General features: G+C 41.0%; 2 protein-coding genes across 2 annotated transcripts in view; one reads left to right on the forward strand and one right to left on the reverse strand.

Moving 5' to 3' along the window:
- LOC143746073 (uncharacterized) overlaps positions 1-20,537 on the reverse strand; it is a 326,821-nt gene that overhangs the window by 220,352 nt on the left and 85,932 nt on the right. The window lies entirely within an intron of this gene.
- LOC143746100 (uncharacterized) overlaps positions 1-20,537 on the forward strand; it is a 114,787-nt gene that overhangs the window by 31,996 nt on the left and 62,254 nt on the right. Inside the window, exon 3 of the mRNA XM_077237859.1 lies at positions 242-495. Coding sequence (XP_077093974.1) covers positions 462-495 — 34 coding nt within the window. The 5' untranslated portion in view covers positions 242-461. The remainder of the gene's footprint in view (positions 1-241; positions 496-20,537) is intronic.

A 20,537-nucleotide genomic window follows, 5' to 3' on the forward strand; every position in this document is an offset into this window, starting at 1 on the left:
ATTTAGTATGATCTCTTATTCTTTTATTAAAAAGTCAGAATAATTATGCGGTTTAATTTTTACATATGGTATGCTGAATGTGAATTCAACATTATTTTACCTATATTCTGACATGTTGTTTTCTAATTATATAAAATCACTTTTGTAAATGTAATATCAATCAGACACTAAAATTAAACATCTGGTCTTTGACCCTATTAAAACAAACTCTGTATATTCATTTTTTTTTTGATTTTGGCAGATCAGCTCCTCCCACAACAATTACATCATCAGTGAAGCTCCTCCCACAGTAGTCACATGGTCAGTGAAGCTCCTCCCACTGTAATGCCCCTAAAAATGCTGTAAATTCCTATCAGCTATAAGTGAAGACGAGAATGAAAGCATCAGGAAGAGCTGAAATCTGTAAAAACTGAGTTTATTAAAGAGGACAGTGAGAACACGAGTGATCCAGAACCTGCAGAATGAAACACACTGAAGATCCTGAAGAACAAAGAGGTTGGTGTTTATTCTTCATTCATTCATGATGCTGAAGAACATTCATGTTAGAAACATTCCAGCACTTCATAACATTTACATATTGTCAGGGTCTTACTCTGGCAGCTTTGTCTGTGTTGTCTTTGTTTCATGTCTCTATGTTTGTGTTGTGCTTGAACATATGGTTGTGTTTGTGTTGGCCATGTGCTCCTCTGTTCCTGCCTCCTTGTTTCCCTGTACCATGCCCTCTTGTCTAGTTAAGTCCTTGTTTGTCTGAGTGTTGTCACCTGTTCCTCATATTCTCTGCTCCCTTGTTTTCAGTCCTCGTTTACGTGAGTGTGTTCACATGTTCCTTGTCTAAGTGTTCTCACCTGTGACTCTTGTTAACTCCCTTTATGTGTGTGCTCTTTCCCTCATGTGTTGCCAGTTCGTTAGATGTTGTACTTCTGTGCTACATAGTTTGTTTCTTGTGACCTAAAGTCTACAGTGTTTTATTTGTAGAATTATTTTGTTCTTTAGTTCTGCCATCGGTCTTGTCTTCTGTGTCTCTAGTTCCAGTCCTGCTAGCAGAGTGTCCCTGACTGTTTACACTCTTGGCTTTGGAGGTAGCCTGTTGCTGAGCCTGAGATCCCTGAGTGCCTTGCTGGAGTACTTACAAGTTCCTGTCTGGCTACTGCTAGTATTCTGAGGTCTCATTCTGCTCTGCCATTTCTACTCTCCAGCTTCCAGTTCCCTTGCTAGTTACAAGTGCTGCTCGGCTAGTTACTACGCCTGTCATTGTGTCTCATCCCTGCCTATTGATTGGACTGTTCACCTCTCCCAACACATCCTGTCTTCTGTCTACTGTTTGTCAATAAAACCTGTTAACACCCGTTCTGCATTTGAGTCCTCCATCACAGACCCGTGACACATATGCAGTTAAAATATGAAATGGGTACAAAACTTCATTTTTGGTTTTCAAAAAATGGTCAGAAAGGGAGGTTTGAGAAAATGTTCATATTGATTGTCAACTAAATACAATTTTAGCTCTATTGTTTTCTTTTTTTTGTATATCTGGTTCACAAGTTTTTTTTTTTTAAAGTAAGTAACAAGGTTGAGAGACACATGTAGCACAAAGATAATTCTCAAAAAAAAGTTCATTTAAAACTAGTTAAAGCCGGGGTCAGTCTAGACTTTCAGCATGTAAAATTTCTACAGACACTGTTGTGATGTCACACTCTGCGGTGTCTTTTTAACAAAGACAAATGCAATGTAAAAATAATATTAAATCCAAAACATAATAATATACAATCTGCTCCACTTGACTGCAAAAAGTTTGTGCTCTTGTAATTCTACTAAGAGGCCACAGTGTGACGTTTCTGTGGCAAGTGTTGTGGTTTCAATCTTTTTGGGAAATCACTTCTCAGAGATCTTTGATGCCAGAAATATTAGACTTTATTTTACAACAAAGCCAAGCATCTCCTGCAGGAAATCATTGTCGATCGTTGCTCAGTTTTACATGTATACATACATTCTTTTCCAAAGATGGTAACACACTATAGATTATTTGGTAACGCGTCCTTTTACAGTCCTGTTCCCAATTTACATACTATGTACTTATTATAGTAATTACAATAATTGGGTAATAACTAGGTACTAACCCTGAACCTACCGCTAAACCTAACCTTAACCCATGTACTAACCTTATATTACCCAGTACTGTAAGTACACGTAAGTTAAATCACTACTTGTGATTTAAGTGACTTTGTAAAAAGGCTTTTAGGCTTTTAGGCTTAGGCTTCCTACTGTAAAAGGAAGCTTTACCGATTATTTATGGGTAAAGGTCTTGTACCATGTGACTTCTTAGAATAGAATTGTCTGGTGCAAGCAAGATTCCAGGCCTTTCTTCAGGCTTCCAAAAGTCAAACCAAAGTCACACAGAGAGGAAATAATAGTGTACAAATATATAGATAAATTACATATTTTCTAAATAATAAAATCTTCTACACAAGCAGAGCGGGAATTGATTTCGCCAAACTCAAACTGGAACACTGGGAAACTTGCTTTATTTAACTTTAATAAATTAATATTTAAAAAAAACCAGCAAAATGGTAATTTTTTTCCTCTTTGTATTATGTTGATGAATTTTTTCTTTTACTTCAGACCTGATGGAAGAGAGTGAGGAGAGTGAAGAACTGAGTGAAGTGGAGGAGGAACATCATGTCAAACCTGGAGAAAAAAACCTGTGAGTTGCTCAAAGACTAAACAGACATTTTTAAAGAAAACAAGAGGCAATAAATCTTTCACCTGCACTCAGTGTGGAAAGAGTTTATCAAGCAAACACAGTCTTGATGTTCACATGAGGATCCACACTGGAGAGAAATCATTCATGTGTGATCAGTGTGAAAAGGGATTCTCATACAAACAATATCTTAAGCTTCACATGAGAGTTCATACCGGAGAGAGACCGTTCACGTGTGATCAGTGTGGAAAGACTTTCGCACAATCATCATACCTTGATGTTCACATGAGGATCCACACCGGAGAGAAGCCGTTCACATGTGATCAATGCAGCAAAACATTTCTCTGTGCATCACACCTGAAGAAACACCTGACAGTTCATACAAAGGAGAAGCCGTATTCATGTTCTGTATGTGGAAAGAGTTTTTCACTGCAGCAATATTTACATGCACATCAGAAAATACATACTGTAGTGGGAGAGTACATGTGCTTTGAGTGTGGGAAGACTTTTACTACAGCAAACAAGATAAAACTCCACCAGAGAATTCACACTGGAGAAAAACCTTACAAGTGTTCACACTGTGAAAAGAGATTCAATTAGTCATCAACTCTGAAAACACATGAAATGATCCACACTGGAGAAAAACCTTACAAGTGTTCACACTGTGACAAGATATTCAATCAGTCTTCATCTCTGAAAAGACATGAGACGATCCACACTGGAGAAAAACCTTACAAGTGAAGAAATAAAGAAAAATAAATGATGCGATTTTTGCCTTCTCTCTGTCAGTGAAGTCCATTTTGAAACGCATCCGAAAATCAACAGTAACGTAGTTTTAGTTTTAACGTAGGAGTAGTTTTTCAAATGGACTCTGCGGACGGAAAGAAGCGACCAGCCTCCAGCACAATCCAGACACCCACGGAAACTCCTCGTAAGTAAAAAAAAAAAAAAAAAAGCCTTATCTAGTGAGGCCAACGAGCGTGCGCACCGAGAACGAGCATGAGACTGGCTGCAGTTTCTCTAACGGTCACTGGTGTCAGTAACGGTTTGAAATTTCAGACCTTCCGCAATACTCCTTTAATAAGAATCATGTAGTTTACCTCGTCTTGCTGCGCTGTGAGGAATAATACTATCTAATAATAGTTCCCAACAGCATTAAAATTGTCTGCATTGAATCCATGTGCCATCATTCCTCATTAACACACAGGTCACCAAACAATGAGTAATGCAAACCTCAAATAAAAAAAAAGCTCTTAAGGGCCAACACAACAAATGATTAAAGGATACCAAGGGGAAAAGGTAAAAGTAGTGGTGTTAATTATGAAGTGAATTGTCCAGTTCAGCAAAAATGAACCTATTTGTGTTATTGTTCATTGAAACCTTGAATGAGGTGCAGCACCCACTGGCGACCAAACGGCATTGATCCTTGGACGAAGATCCTGGAAGAGGAGCTGACCTTCATCCGGGTCACGGCACCACTGCAACCGGCCCAATTCTGACCACTGTTACGATCTGCGTTGTGTTATTAATCGAGAGAAGACACAGGAACTGCTGCTGACGGAGGGTTTATTATCATGGAACATGTAGATGGCACTGGATGGATTAAAGAGAATACAGCAATGAGAAATGTTTTCTGTGATCTTATCACCTCTCCTCAGCGTGCTCAAAGCAGTCTCTGTATCATTATTGATAACATATCAAAAACACAATGGAGGAACACATGTTGCAAACATTAAGTGCAAAATGAATAGTCACAACCATTTATCTAAGCATACATACAATATAATCTCTTGCAACTAATTTTAAAACAGTCATGAATTAGAAAAGAAACAAATTAATACAAAATTAATGCATTGAAAAAACGAACAGATATAAACCATACCAGGATGGATTAAAGAGAATACACCAATGAGAAATGTTTTCTGTGATCTTATCACCTGCACAGATTAAAGGCCAGTTAATTAATCAGGTAAAATCACCATGTTCTGTTGACGAACACACACATACTCAAACCGCTGTACTCAGTAATAAAACTATCAAATCTTATCCATCCATTCATATAACACTTCATAGGACATGTTTAACAGTCTTAACAATAATATTACTGTATGAACTTACTCAAACATCTGAGAACTTTTATAGGCCTATATTGGAAGAGCACATCTAACTGCTTACCTCTCCTCAGCGTGCTCAAAGCAGTCTGAGGACGCAGCGTGAGCTGAATGGTAATGACGTCACGACGTCAGTACAAATACAACATAAAACTCTTTTTCCAAATTAACACTAATGAGGTTCAAAACAAATTTATGGTGTTTTCTAAAACAAATTACTATAAAGTAAATAAATAAAAATCAACAAGAAGGATCATTAGTGAAATACATTCATTTACTCATGAATAATATTAACACCTGTCACATACGGTAGGGGGTGCTATTACACATCTTCTAAAAGAGTAAATAATCTCCAGGTCAAAACACAGACGAAGAAGCAGTCGATACACAAACTGAGTTGAAGCAAAGCCCGTAAACGGAAAAGCCTGTTCACTCCCTATTAAGTCCTATTGTACCGAATTTTGGTTGTAGTTCCACCAGAGTTCCACTGGGGGGCGAGCGCCCTGAGAGAAAAATGAATGGGAGTCTATGGAGCTAGACGGCTGAATTTGTCTCTTTCACCCGATTGCCATTGAGAAATCTCAGATATGATTGTAGATTTTGTAAGTTCAACATGGGTTATAGGTCGAAAGTTGAATGAACGAGTACTTCTGTCATTTCGATTTCTTACAGGTTGAGTTGTTGTTGCCCATTACATGCTAGCATTCTGCTAATGAACGCTGATTGGTCAGTGAAGGACTGATTACGACTAGAGATACTGCTTGATGGCATCGTGGCATCCGAAGCAGGACCAGAATGTGTGTGTGTATTTTCGGCATGGTCTTTTAAAGCAACAAAACAAAAACTCTTCTAGCGCGTGTATTTACCTGTGTCAGCGTGTGTTGTCGATGAAAAGAAAGTGCAGAGCGCGAAAGCACCAAAGTGACTGAAGGAATGCCGTAAAGCAGTATCTCTGGTGGAACGATGTGTATGACGTCATTGACATTTTAAAAGACTTTTTAAAGCAAATGAGCGACACTTAAAAAATCTAACACCCAGCAATGAGTAATTTCTTTGCATCTCCTTTCGAATACAACATTCAAGTTACAAGACAAAAAATGATATCCTGAGAAAAGTGGATTTTTAGGGGTATACTGTAGCTCCATTGACCTCCATTCATTCTGCACTCGTCCTGTGAGCGCCCTCATATGGAACCAGAGTGGAACTGTAACCAGTTCAGAAGCCGGAAGTTTATTGAGTGAACGTTCTCCCCATATTAGACGTTCTCTGGTTGAAGCTTGTGGATGGTTGGCAAACAACTGGACGGTGAATGAATTGGAGATGGCAGAGGGAAGTGACGGATTTGATAGTGGATCAGGAAGAATGGATGTAGGTAGCGGGGAAAACGAAGACTGGAGTACGGTAGGAGTAAACAATGATAGAAAACGCAGACGACATATTAAGATAATATCAAATAGAGAAGAGACTGATAGTGATCACAGCATGGGAGGAAATGCAACAGAAATAGGGAAACAAATGGAGGAGTACTACAAAGTATTATTTAAACTAGTACAAGAAGGATCGTCGTTTAGTGAGTGGAACCCGATACAACTTACCAAGTCTATAAATAAAATGATAGGAGAAATCAAAAGTGCGAGAATATTGCGAAATGGAGCAATGTTGATTGAGTGTAAGGATAGTACACAACAAGACAAGGCTATTAAAATAAAAAAGTTTGAGGGAAAAAAGGTACTAGTTACAGTGGATGAAAATAGGAAATCTATTCAAGGAGTTATTTCTGGGGTACCCAAAGCTGTAACAATTGAACAAATAAAATATAATGTTGTTGGAGCTAACGTGATTGAGGCAAAATGTCTAAAAACAACAATAAATGGAGAGAAATCAGACAGTTTATCAGTGATGATTAAAATTGATGGTGGAAAGCTACCGATGAGAGTATACTTGGGTTATATGAGCTATGAAGTCAGGCCCTACATTCCCCCGCCATTGAGATGCTTTAAATGTCAGAGATACGGACATGTAGCAGCAATCTGTAAAGGGAAACAAAGATGTGGTGTGCAGGTGAACATGAATATGGAAAGTGTGACGAGGGAACCAAGTTAAAATGTTGTAACTGTGGAGAAGAACATAGTTCAGCATATTGGGGATGGAAAGCCAGTAAGAGAGCAGCAGAAGTACAGAAAGTTAAAGTCTCACAAGGGATTTCATGCTGAAGCAGTGAGAAGAGTGACTGTTCAGAAAGTTCAGACTGTTCAGACAGAGAAACCAATGGAAGAAGTTAATGAAATTAGAAAAACAAAAACTTGTGACGGGTGTGACAGGATTAAGGAGGACACATTGATTGTATGTAAAAATTATTTTGTATTGTTCATGGTAGATGTGATCAATTGTACAGCGCAAACAGGTAAGAAAACTGAGAAGATCAAGATAATACTGAAAGCAGCAGAGAAATATCTAGGAATTAAAGGTCTAGGAAGGGATTTGGTTGAAGAAATGTTAGGTGGGGGATCTGCTAGTTCTCAAGTATGGGATGGCGATACAGTAATGCATTAAATATTCTGCAATGGAATGCAAGAAGTCTCATTGCTAATGGTCAGGAGTTTAAACATTTCATATCAAATTTACAAGATAAACCTCATGTTATAATTATGTGTTCAAGAAACATGGTTGAAGCCAGAATGGGATTTTAATATAATTGGATATAAAGATGTAAGACATGATAGGAAGGATGGAAAAGGTGGAGGTGTAGCAATATTTTTTCAGAATGGAATTAAATATAACATAATTAATATAGGAAAAGAGTAAGAATCAATAACAGTAAGGGTAAGGGCAGTGCAAGAGGACATAACAATCATTAATTATTATAACCCATGTAAACGGATTAATTGTGATATACTGAGCAATATTGGAGGACAAATACAGGGTAAAATAATATGGTGTGGAGATTTTAATTCGCATAGTCCACTGTGGGGAAGTAGGTATACTGATGTAAATGGTTCAAATATAGAAGAGTTTTTAGATGAAAAAAGATGAATGTGTATTAATGATGGGAGAGGTACTAGATATAATAGTGTTCAAAATAAAGAACGTTCAATTGATTTGACTTTGATGTCAAGTGAGATAGCAGGGATTACAAAATGGGAAGTGTTTAATACAGTTTTAATTGGAAGTGATCATTATCTAATTATGATTAGAGTTGGAATAGAAGTGTATCAGGATGAGCCAACAAAAACGGCTAAATGGAATTTTAATAAAGCTGACTGGGATAAGTTTCAAATAATAAGTAAAAGTAGATGTGAAGAACTTTTTAGGAAGCATCCAACAAATGTAGAGGAGTTTAATTATAAATTATTCGCTATAATTATACAGACAGCAGAGGAATCAATTCCAAAAACCAAAGAGTGTAAGGGGAAAAAAAGTGTTCCCTGGTGGGATGGAAACTGTAGGAAAGCTGTCAAAAATAGAAATAAAGCATTTAGACATTTAAAGAAACATCATTCATTAGATTCGTTAATACAATATAAAAGAGCACAAGCGAAAGTGAAAAATATAAGAACAGCAAAACGTGAATATTGGAGAGATTATTGCAATAGTATAGGAAGAGAAACTCAATTATCAAATGTTTGGGGAATGATTAGAAGAATGAGTGGCATAAAAAGGAAATATGAAATACCAGTATTATGTCAAAATAGTAAAACGGCAATCAGTAATATAGATAAGGCAGAGATGATAGCGCAAGTGCTAGTGAAGATTCAAAGTTCTGACAATGTATCAGACAAAGCAAAACAAGAAAGGAATAATATACTTGACATAAATCCACATGTAACAATCAAGAGTTATGTTAGGAGATAATACAGATGTACCTTTTAATGTTTGAATTAAAGAAAGCCTTTTTAAATGCACGGCAAACATCTCCAGGGAAAGACAATATTTGCTATACAATGTTATCTCATATGGAAGATAGCTCACTTTCTGAAGTTTTAAGATTATTTAACAGAGTATGGGAAACGTCTCAGGTTACGACTCAAGTTACGACTACAGCCTCACCGAAAAACCCTCATAAACATGGTTAAATGAAGGGCCTATCTGGGCCGGCTCCGGGCCTGGAACCACAACTTCCAATTAGAAGGGGTCCCTTCTAGGGAATGTGGCTAGGGAACCCGAAGGAACCCCAGCCAGCCACTATTCAGGGGAACATACTCACCCCGAAATGCCACCAGGACGGCCTGACCTGGCGTCAGTACATAGACACTTAGTCTGGCCAAATCCTGTCTTTCTGAAGACAGAGCCTCTGGACAAAAGCCTTAGGCATCCAACCCGAGGGACTACGAAGCTGGCAGTGAACCACTCGGCCCGGATCTCAGAGACGGGATATCCCAGAGAGTATGACTCAGCATAGTGCTTTCCAACCCGTGCTAGCGAGGGGAGTTCCTCTACTCGATCCACGGATCAACCCAGTGTCTGTGTTTCAAAACACTGAGGAGGCCTGTGAAGGCCTAAGGGCTGATTTAACTGGGAGGCCTCACGAGAGGCCTACGACCGTCTGACCAGACTCAGGAAGCCGCATGCTCATAGAGACCCTCGGTGAGGGGAGCACAAAGTCTGCCTGGTAGGCAAACCAGGCTGTAGGTAGGAAAAGTTCCGGGAGGGAACCAATAGCAGAGAATGAACACTTTAGCGAGCCAGGGCGCAAGCTCGCCTTCAGCAGCTGCCTATTAAGGCTAGCTGAAACAGATAGCAAGAGGCCACTAGCTTCACAAACCCAGCACCATAGGGAACCATTCGCAGGGAGGCCTGGAGAGGCCTACAACCTGAAAACCACAGTATGTGGGGGACTCATCCTCAGGGAGGCCTGGTGAAGCCTACTGCCTGATCACCACAATCTGTGGGAACTCACCTTCCAGGAGGCCTGGTGAGGCCTACTACCTGACCGTTCCCGTTCAGGGAGACCCAGTAGGGCCTAAACCCTGATCACCACAGCATGTGGGAAACTCATCCTCAGGGAGGCCTGGTGAGGCCTACTACCTGACCGTTCTCATTCAAAGAGGCCTGGAGGAGCCTACTACCTGATATCACAGCATGTGGGAACTCATCTTCAGGGAGGCCTGGTGAGGCCTACTACCTGACAGCTACAACATTTGGGAGCTCACATCCAGGGAGGCCCAGAGAGGCCTACTACCTGACAGCCACAACATTTGGGAGCTCACATTCAGGGAGGCCCAGAGAGGCCTACCAACTGATAGCCAACGTAAGTGGAAATTCACCTTCAGGGCGGCCGGGTGAGGCCCAAAACCTGATAACCACAGTATGTGGAGAACTCACCTTCAGGGAGGCCTGGTGAGGCCTACTACCTGGTAACCACAGCATGTGCGGAGCTCACCTTCAGGGAGGCCTGAGTGGCCTACTACCTGATAACCACTGGTAGCTATGAGCGCTGAGTCCGGGTGATAGGGCAAGGTGGGCTGCTAAGGCCAGCCAGCTGGGGACTCGCCTAGCAGGGAGGCCTGGTCGGGCCTACTAGCTGATAGCAAGTCATATTCTGCTAACATACACTGTTGGGAACATACTACGCAAGCATAATTTACTATTGGGCTTCCAGTAGCGCTGTAGGTATGTCCCACAATGTTGGGACTCACCTCCGAGGTGGCCTGTTTAAGGCCTACTACCCATCAGTGAGTCAACTGCCCGAACCACCAAGGCCAACCACGTAAAGTGAGCTGGCCTACAGCGCCCTCTTGGGGGCTGCCCAATCAAGGAGGCCTGCTGAGGCCTACAACTCAATGGCGCAGCCTTCGTTGGCAGATAAGCTGTTCACGCAGCGCCTACAGCATCCTGGTGCCTAACCACATCGCCAATGGCAGTGTACTCTGCAAGAAAGCTAGCACCCTTAAAATAAGGGGAGTACAACATACCGTGAGCTTAGAATTATACAGTTCTATCTCCGTTTAGGGTAGTTCTGAGATATTGAGCATCAAAGTTTTTAAATCACTGCTGTTTTGTGAGATGGAACCTTTTTATTTTATTAATAACTACTAACAGAATATATTTTTTTACAAAAATAACACCACACAGGCATTAATAAACACCTAATGGATAAGATTGTCAAAAACTCAATTTCGACCAAAAGTGGAGATAGAACCATATAATTCTAAGCTCACGATACGCCACTCTGCCTCCAGGAGGCCCCAGTTAGTCAGGGGCCTACCATCTATGCATGGGCGTCAGCTCAGGGCAATGCTCTGGCTTCAGGGAAGCGTACTTCGACCAAAGAAGAAGTGAAGGCTTACTTCATACTCGACCCGAGCCATAGTGGTGCAAGGTGGGAAAATACAGAACTGGGAGTGAAGTGCTCAGACCTACCCTGTATCACAGGGGAATACTCACACCTCACCCTGAGGTTACCAGGGTGCGGGCCTGCCAGCGGCTTTAGGGGTGACAGAAATGTATCTGTGCCCAACCTAGGGGAGTGGGGCTTGACTTGAAAGCCACCACCTACAACCCAGCGCTCGAGCAGTAGCTCAGCGAGGTAACTAAAGCCTATACTGGCGGCCTAATCCGTATGCCAGTTCTGCACGGCAGGGTCGGGCAGACAAACCCAGTCTTCTCCGTGAAGCGAAAGACGGCCTAACCCTGCTCAATAAAGACATAAATACAGCGGATGCCTGTTTGAGGCCTACCACGTCCTTATAAACCAACCTCTGCACCAAGCTGCATTACTCTAGTCGCCCCAGAATGCAGAGAAGGGGCGGGCCTTGGCCTGAGGACTCCCGGGGGAGGAGGCTGTTATACAGGGATGCTAGAAACATACATTCACAAAGTGAAGAGTCAGAGGAAGAAATGCTTAACTAAGCAGAGCGCCTCAATATCCCAGGTACAGCCTAGGCCAGCTACAGAGGCGGCCCTGGTGAGGGCCAGCAGGCAAGCATAGATCTATCTGAGGGGTCGGAGGAGCCACAGCCACTAAAGAATATAGTCTGTATTATTCCATACAAAAGGGCTGCAAAAATGCTCAGCCTAATGAAAACCCAAACAGAGCTCAAGGGGCGAAACACTCAGGGAAGTCAAAACGGCCCTGTGGGCCGGAGATAAGATCTAACTGAAGCACTAGCGTCAGTCAACACTCTAAGTAAAAACTTCTAAAGGAGAGAGACCAACTACTCTACCCTAAGGTGGCCTAGCAGCCCGAAGGCTAACACAGTTACCGTTCTGGCCACCTAACAGGGAACTTCAGGGCCCTAATAATGCAATAAAGTTCTCTTACCTTAGTACTTTGACATGACCCCATAACTCTATACAGGGAACGCGGTCTGTAAAGAGAAACATTTTATTTTTTAATCACAAAAAATACTCTTCAAAAGACCGGTCAGCTCACCTGCGGCGTGCAAAGTAAAGACCCGCCAGATAGTTCTTTTAAGAACCTGGGATCCGCCACTTCACAAGCCTGAAAGGGGCGTATCCACAAACCAAGCCTAGGTGGGCCGTCAGAACATAGTTCTCATCATAGGCCCATCCCCAGGCCTGATGTAATGAACGCCTGGGGGTCAGGAGAGAGGAGGGGGCAGATGTCCTGACACTCCGGGGAGGTTATCCATCACCGAGGCTGTGTGCTTTTGCGCTGGATAACCTCCCTCAGATCTCTCCTGTTGCGGGAGTCACGTCTTCTCTGCGAGCTGCTCCTTGCGAGAGGGGGCGCACGAGAGGTGACACTGGCTCATTGGCCCTGCCTACGGTCCTCAGACCGTGAAGGGCCAGGCCCTCCCGCTTGCCGGGGTAGGGACGCGGATCTCAGCGGTATACAAGTTTTAAATGCTGCTGAGCGCGCCTTCGCTTTCCTGAACTTCCCCACCAAGTGAATTTCCACTTACGTTGGCTATCAGGTAATCAGGTAGGCTATCAGGTCCCCACCTCTACGGAGGTACCAAAGAGTTCGGAAGGCGAAACCGGCGAATCGAGGAGAAAGGCTTTTTCTTTCTCCCCGATGTCGGCTAGATTTAACCACAGATGCCTCGCCGTGGCCACCATCGCCGCCATCGACCGTCCGATCGCGCCAGCTGTTTGCTTGGTAGCCCGGAGAGCCAGATCTGTGGTGCGGCGCAGCTCAGCCACCGCCTCAGGGGACATCCCTGCCCCCTGGTCGAGATCCCCCAGCAGGTCGGCCTGGTACACCTGTAACACTGCCATGGTGTGCAGTGCCGCACCGGCCTGACCTGCTGCCGTGTATGCTCTGCCATTCAAACAGCCGTTGTTTTCAGTGGTTTGGATGGCAGGATTGGAGCTTTCAGTGTCGCTTCCCGCCCAGACACGAGATAGTTTGCGAACGTCTCGTCAATGGGCGGCATTGACACGTACCCATACTCTCCGATCCCCTCCACATCAGCGAAACTGGCCCGCTGATGTCGGTGAATACAGGCAGAGTATGGGCTCTTCCATGCCCTCTCGATCTCCGTGTGAAGATCAGGAAGGAATGGAAGGCTCACCTGAGCTGCTGGTGTATGGCCGGGGAGAAACCGATCGTCGAGCCTACCGCGAGCGATCTCTCCTCTAGCGCGCTGCCAAGGCAGCTGCAGCCTGTTGGCAGCACGCTCCATCACATCCACCAGCTCTGCATACACGGGGCAGGATGGCTGAGGAGATTCAGGATCTACCTGATCTTTAACCTCCTCAGCCATCTCCTGCGCGTCCTGAAGAGCATCAACTGCAGGTACAGTCGGTGAGTAATCTTCCCCATTGACCTGCAGTTCTCCCTCGTCAGCCGTCGAATCATCTGAGAGGTTAACAGCCCTCTCGAGGCGATCGACGAGCTCCATCTGGGAGCCCCATGATGTAAGTCGACGCTCGGCCTCGGCACAATCGGGACCTGCACCATGAGGTCCAGACGCTGAACCCCCTTCACTCGAGAAGAGGGCCAGACGAGAGCGGAGCGTTTTAAGAGAAAAACGCTCGCAGTTCTCACAGAGGGCTCCCTCGAGAACCTCACGTGCGTTCTCTTCGCCCAAGCAAAAAAACACACAGCTCGTGTGTGTCGGCCGGTGTCAGAAACCTCTGACACGGGTCGGCACACTTACGAAAACAATCTGCCTTAGCTGTGCATTTCATCTTTCTCTTACCTTCCGTAAACTTGAATAGCGTTTCAAACAAACAGTCCCTGAAGACGATGAGATGATTTGTCATGTTGCAAGGCGCCCTTATATACTTCCAGGTCGCACGTTAATCATTACTCTAATGATTCACGGGCTGTCGCCGGTCAATGTGATTGACGTGATTTGATAGTGATTTCAGACACCTGTCACGCCTGAGGCGTTCCCCATAGCGTCGATGACGTATTGTTGAGTTCCCTTCGAAAGGGAACAGGCAAAATCCCATCAGTATGGAAGTAATCAGTTATTGTACCGATTCTAAAACATGGGAAAGATTCGTCAGACCCATCAAACTATAGTCCAATAGCCTTAACCTCTCAGTTGGGGAAAACAATGGAAAGGATGGTAACTGAGAGACTTGCATACGTTTTAGAATGTAAAGGTTTGCTTTCACCATATCAAAGTGGATTTCGAAAAGGAAGGAATACTATGGATTCAATATTATGTCTAGAATCAGAGATTAGGAAAGCCCAGACAAATAAAGAAATGGTAGTAGCTGTCTTTTTTGATATCGAAAAGGCATATGATATGCTGTGGAAAGAGGGATTCCTTATAAAACTAAATAATTTGGGTATAGGGGGTAGAATATACAATTGGGTTTTAGACTTCTTGGTTGGTAGAACAATAGAAATAAAGGTAGGTAAAGAGTATTCTAGTATGCACTTTGTAGAACAGTGGTTCTCAACTCCAGTCCTCGGGACCCGCTGCTCTGCACATTTTGTATGTCTCTTTTATCTGACACACTCTGTTCAGGTCATAGAGTCTCTGATGATCTGAATCAGGTGTGTTAAATAAGGAGACATACAAAATGTGCAGAGCAGTGGGTCCCGAGGTAGTGCATGTAGTCCATTGATATTTAATATAATGATAAATTATATTTTTTAACAAGTTGAACATGGTATAGGGAAATCATTATATGCGGATGATGGGGCCCTCTGGATTAGGGGTAGGAATCTAGACTACATGCAAAAGAAAATGCAGGCAGCAGTTAAGACAGTAGAACAATGGTAAGATAAATGGGGTTTGAGGTTATCTACAATCAAATCTCAGATAATCTGTTTCTCTAAGCGACATAAACAAATTTCATTGAAATTATATGGTAAAGAACTTGAGCAAGTTAGAGTGATTAGATTTCTTGGAATGTTATTTGATGAAAAGCTTACATGGAGACAACACATAGATAAAATGAAAACAAAACGAAGAAAATTCAAAATATATTGCGTTGCTTGTCAGGACGAGATTGGGGAGCAACTAGGTCTTCATCGCGAAATATATACTGGGCTCTTATGAGATCAACTTTTGATTATGGTTGTATTGCTTATATGGCGGTAGCTGAAACTAATCTTAAAAAACTAGATAGAACAAGCACAAGCCCTAAGAATATGTAGCGGGGCTTTTAAAACATCTCCAGTTGCGGCAATTCAGGTTGAAATGGGAGAGATGACGTTGGGTATTAGAAGACTTAAGCTAATGCTAGCATATTGGGTAAACCTGCAAGGACATAATGAATCCCATCCTGCAAAGTCTATAGTACAGGAATGTTGGGAACATGGTAAATCTAATTTTAGGAGTTTTGGATGGATTGTGAATGAAAAAGCAAGGAAAATAGGTTTGAATAGTATACAATATTGTCCTACTGTCCCATATTCAAATATCCCTCCTTTGATGCTTATAATGCCAATGATAGATTTACAAATACATGAGGAAATAAAAGATAATTCAAAACAAATACCTGTCTGATTTGTTGTACAAAGATATTTAGAAAGTAATTTTCTTAATAAAATAATGATATTCACAGATGGTTCAAAGAACCCTAAAAATGGAAATACAGGTGCTGCAGTGTACATCCCACAAAATGGAAAATGCATTAAAAAAAGAACAACAGATAATCTTTCAGTTTATACAGTAGAACTGGTAGCCATTATATTAGGATTACAGTGGGTAGAGGAATATAATCAAAGAAATGTTTTAGTTGCATCTGATAGTTTGTCTGCACTTACAAGCATAAAGTCAGGGAAGTCAAGCAGGCCGGATATGCTGATTGAAATATATCAAATAATATACAGATTACATAATAAAGGTTTGAGTGTATGGTTTGTTTGGGTTCCTGCACATGTTGGTGTGAAAGGAAATGAAGAAGTGGATATGTTGGCTAAACAATCCCGCACCAGCAGTAGATTTGCAGATTGTATTAAGTAAAACTGAGGCTAAAGCAATCATAAAAGATCAAACTAAAAAAATATGGCAGGAATTTTGGGATATTAATGATACAGGAAGACATTTGTATGGTTTTCAAGGCTCTGTTGGCATAAAAAGGGAGATGAGTAAAATTCAAAGTGAAGAAAGGGTTATTACTCGTCTCAGAATAGGACAGGGCTCAACAAGACACTTCATCAATTAGGTAGACATATAAATGGAATGTGTATATATTTCAATCAATCAGAATCTGTCCAACAAGTGATGATGGATTGTTTTGTATATGAAAAGGAAAGCAAGGAATTAAAAGAAGAACTTGAAAAATTAATACTAAACTTCACTTTAAAAAACATCCTTGGAACAGCATTGAGGGAAATACATATAGGCCTACAGTTAATGAATTGTTTTAAAGAAAGAGGTGTGATGGAGCGAGTAAAGGTTATTACCAATTATAATTATTATTAGGCCTATTTTTTTTTATTTTTTTTATTAATTTTTTCATATATTTTGCCAAATCTTCTGATCCACACTCCCGTTCAGTAGGTGGTGGTAAAGAACCTAATAAGCTGGTTTGCCAACCGCCAATAAAATCATAAGAAGAAGAAGACTGATGAAGATGCAGAAACAAGCAAAATTAAATGCATATGTAAAATAACACGACCATCAACATTTAACAGCATAGAAATCAAACAATAAATAAAATATAGTAATTTCACTAAATTTAACTGTTTTTCCAACTCGATAAGCTCCAACTCCAACATGATCCGCTCTGTTTCAGTTGTCATTGCTTGTAGTAGCTTAAACTCAATAACAGTCGAAAAAAATCTAATTACAGTGGAGCATTGAAACCCACCAGAGCGTTTCGGCGAAGTAAATGCTCATGACTGCGTCGACTACCTGCTTAGCCTACGACGTGCACTCGACATTTAAGTATAAATTGGGCTTAACACTAGGTATGGGGGTAGAATTGTTGCATTATTCCAAATAAATAGATTATGATCCACAAATAAATGTAAATACATTCACAAAAATATATCAAATTCACAAATAAATAGATTAAGATCAACAAATAAATGTAAAGAGTTTCACAAAGAATTATAAAACTCACAAATAAATAGAATGAGATTTGCAAATAAAAAAATATATTTAGAAATGTTGTTTATACCACAAACACAACTCTGCCAGGCATTTATTTGTGAACCGTTTTTTGTGCATTTGTGAATCGGTTCCTGTGCATTTGTAAATCCCCTCACGCATTTGTGGATTTTGAAACACTTCTAGCATCGACGTGCAGACAAATCCACAAATAAGTGGACTCCACCCACCCTTTACCTAAGCCAATCAGATAACGGCCACATTGAGCTGACCAATCGTAGCACGTTCTCGCTACAACCAATCACGTTAGGCTTTACACTCGGGGCGAGAACTGGATCTGATTAATTTTGCAGATATTGACACCCCTGAAAGCATCTGTAATGGGAGGTGCATTCAAATTAGCTGTTTGTGTGGTTAAAACAACCCGTTTCCAAAAGATTGTTGGAGTTTAAGGCTTCTTTATATTTATTATTCTTTATTAATACCGGAGTCAAGGTATTCTTTATTAATACCGGAGTCAAGCGACGCGTCAAAAGCAAATAGCCGATTATCTTCCCTGTCGTAGCAGTTTCACATCATGTAAAACTAACATGTTTGCAATGTTAACACATTTTGCCCATGACGTCTGTTTTCTTACCTTAAGATATATGACGTATAATCTTCTTTATTGACTATGCTGGCTACATGAAAATTCATAAGTCGTGATAGTGTCTACTGGACGCGGTGCAGCGCGACGCGATGATTCCTTGATAGTAAACGGATTCCCGTTCTTCTTCTGAAGTAGCGGCTACTACATGCAACTACGGAGGACACATCATTTGCACATTTGTTCTATTGTCCAATGTAGAAAGCCTCGCACGGGGTAGACACGATGTAATAAATTACAAAACGGATGATTTTGTCTTTTAAAGCACAATCGTTGAAAAATAGCTAGCTACAGGACATAAATATTATGTAGAAGACAAAATATCACCCCAAATGACCATCATTGAAGATTTAACAGCGTGTAGGCTACTGGGGTTTTGAGTGGATAATGCAATGCTGAAAAAATACATATTTGCATTTATATTGGATGCTGTAAGTAACTTTTACAATACAATATTATTAAGTCTGATTCATATGCAATATTATTTATGTGATCAAGCGTTTTAACGGATAAATTCAAATCGCTTGTCTGCTGGGCATTTCACTAAATGCATGTTATATATTTAATCATTAGATCCACGGACCTGCTATTTAAAACTTGAATGAAGAAGTGGGAAAAGCTGTTGTGACAGTAATTTCCCCAATATTACACAAACTCGCGTATTTATCACGAGGTCGAATCCAGTTATTCAATAGTCAGCAACGCATTGATGCTTTTCTGTTTTATCATGAATAATGTGACGCTTCCATAACGCGTTGTTCCCATAACGTAAGCGCTGTTTCTCTGCCATTTTCAAAGGCTCATAAAAATGTGTCTTGGCTTGATACACAGTACCATACCATATTAGCCCGGTTCTGTCAACACTGCATTGGCTCCCTATTAAACATCGTATAAATTTTAAAATATTGCTGATTACTTACAAAGCACTAAATGGTTTAGCTCCCCAGTTCTTGAGCGAGCTCTTAACGCATTATAGTCCTTCACGTCTATTGCGATCTCAAAACTCCGGCCAGTTGATAATACCTAGAATATATAAATCGACTGCTGGCGGTAGATCCTTTTCCTATTTAGCACCAAAACTTTGTAACAATCTTCCTAACATTGTCCGGGAAGCAGACACAGTCTGTCAGTTCAAAGCTAGACTAAAAACACATCTCTTTGACCTAGCATTCACATAACACTCTATAGACTTCTATAATTCAATATTAGGCTGCTTAGATTAGGTCAGCCGGAACTGGGAACACTTCCCTCAAATCCTGATGTACTCGTTACATCATAAGAAGAATGGCATCTACGCTAATTTTAGTGTCTTTGTTTATCCCGAGGTTTTCCCGCAGCCTGCCGGATCCAGGCCGTTCCCAGATCTGACGAAGGACTTTCGCCTGGACCCGATGACAATGCAGTGCTGAAGTGCCAACTAGCCTCTCCCTATGGAGGATCCCTATACCACTCTACAGATAAAGCGTTGTGGAATTTTTCGGTTCACGTACCAATAAGATATAATAAGTTCGCGAAGTGATAAGATAAAATAAAATTCTGCATCAAAATTTATAGACAAGACAAGTAGTTTGTTTAGGCATGGTTTGTAAGGAATTACAAACCTGCGCACATATATTCAAACGCACATCTATAGAATCAATTCTTAATGTGCATGTGAACGCCAGCGTCTATCACAGGTTCACGTTTAAAGTCTGTTTAGAGAGAACGGTGTCGTCTTAGCGGCCCCTAATTTAATAACAAATGATCATTTAGACGGAAGTGAATCAATCAAAACTACCTTTAGCTGGGAAAAACATTTTTCAAGAGCCACTATAAAACCAAACCAATCTCTGTTACCTTAAATTATATGTTTATCTCTGTAAAGCTGCTTTGAAATAATCTACATTGTTAAAAGCGCTATATAAATGAGGATGACTTGACTTGACAGTCTAATGGTCTAACTAACGAAATCCAAATTCTAAACATATTTTACTGAAGCAATATTATGGGCCTTATAGCCTTACATTTCCTATTTGAGCCAATGCAGATGAGTGAGCAAAATTATTTCAGGGCAAGACCACTCTGATTGTAAAGCCTAACCTGATTGGTTGTAGCGAGAACTTGCTACGATTGGTCAGCTCAATGTGGGCGTTATCTGATTGGCTTAGGTAAAGGGTGGGTGGAGTCCACTTATTTGTGGATTTGTCTGCACGTCGAAGCTAGAAGTGTTTCAAAATCCACAAATGCGTGAGGGGATTTACAAATGCACAGGAACCGATTCACAAATGCGTGAGGGGATTTACAAATGCACAGGAACCGATTCACAAATGCACAAAAAACGGTTCACAAATAAATGCCTGGCAGAGTTGTGTTTGTGGTATAAACAAAATTTGTAAATATATTTTTTATTTGCAAATATAATTCTATTTATTTGTGAGTTTTATAATTCTTTGTGAAACTCTATACATTTATTTGTGTATCTTAATCTATTTATTTGTGAATTTGATATATTTTTGTGAATCTCTTTACATTTATTTGTGGATCATGATCTATTTAATTGGAATAGTGCAACAGTTCTACCCCCATACTAGGCCTGTGTTGCTGTAACGTTAGTGGCCATTTTACAAATGGGTGAGGGAAACAACTTGACGATTTCTGTAATGTTGCATTATTTTCTA

This window comes from Siphateles boraxobius, unplaced genomic scaffold, assembly GCF_051911475.1.
Source record: "Siphateles boraxobius isolate OS27281-9 unplaced genomic scaffold, OSU_SipBor_1 21, whole genome shotgun sequence".
Classification (NCBI taxonomy): Eukaryota; Metazoa; Chordata; class Actinopteri; order Cypriniformes; family Leuciscidae; genus Siphateles; species Siphateles boraxobius.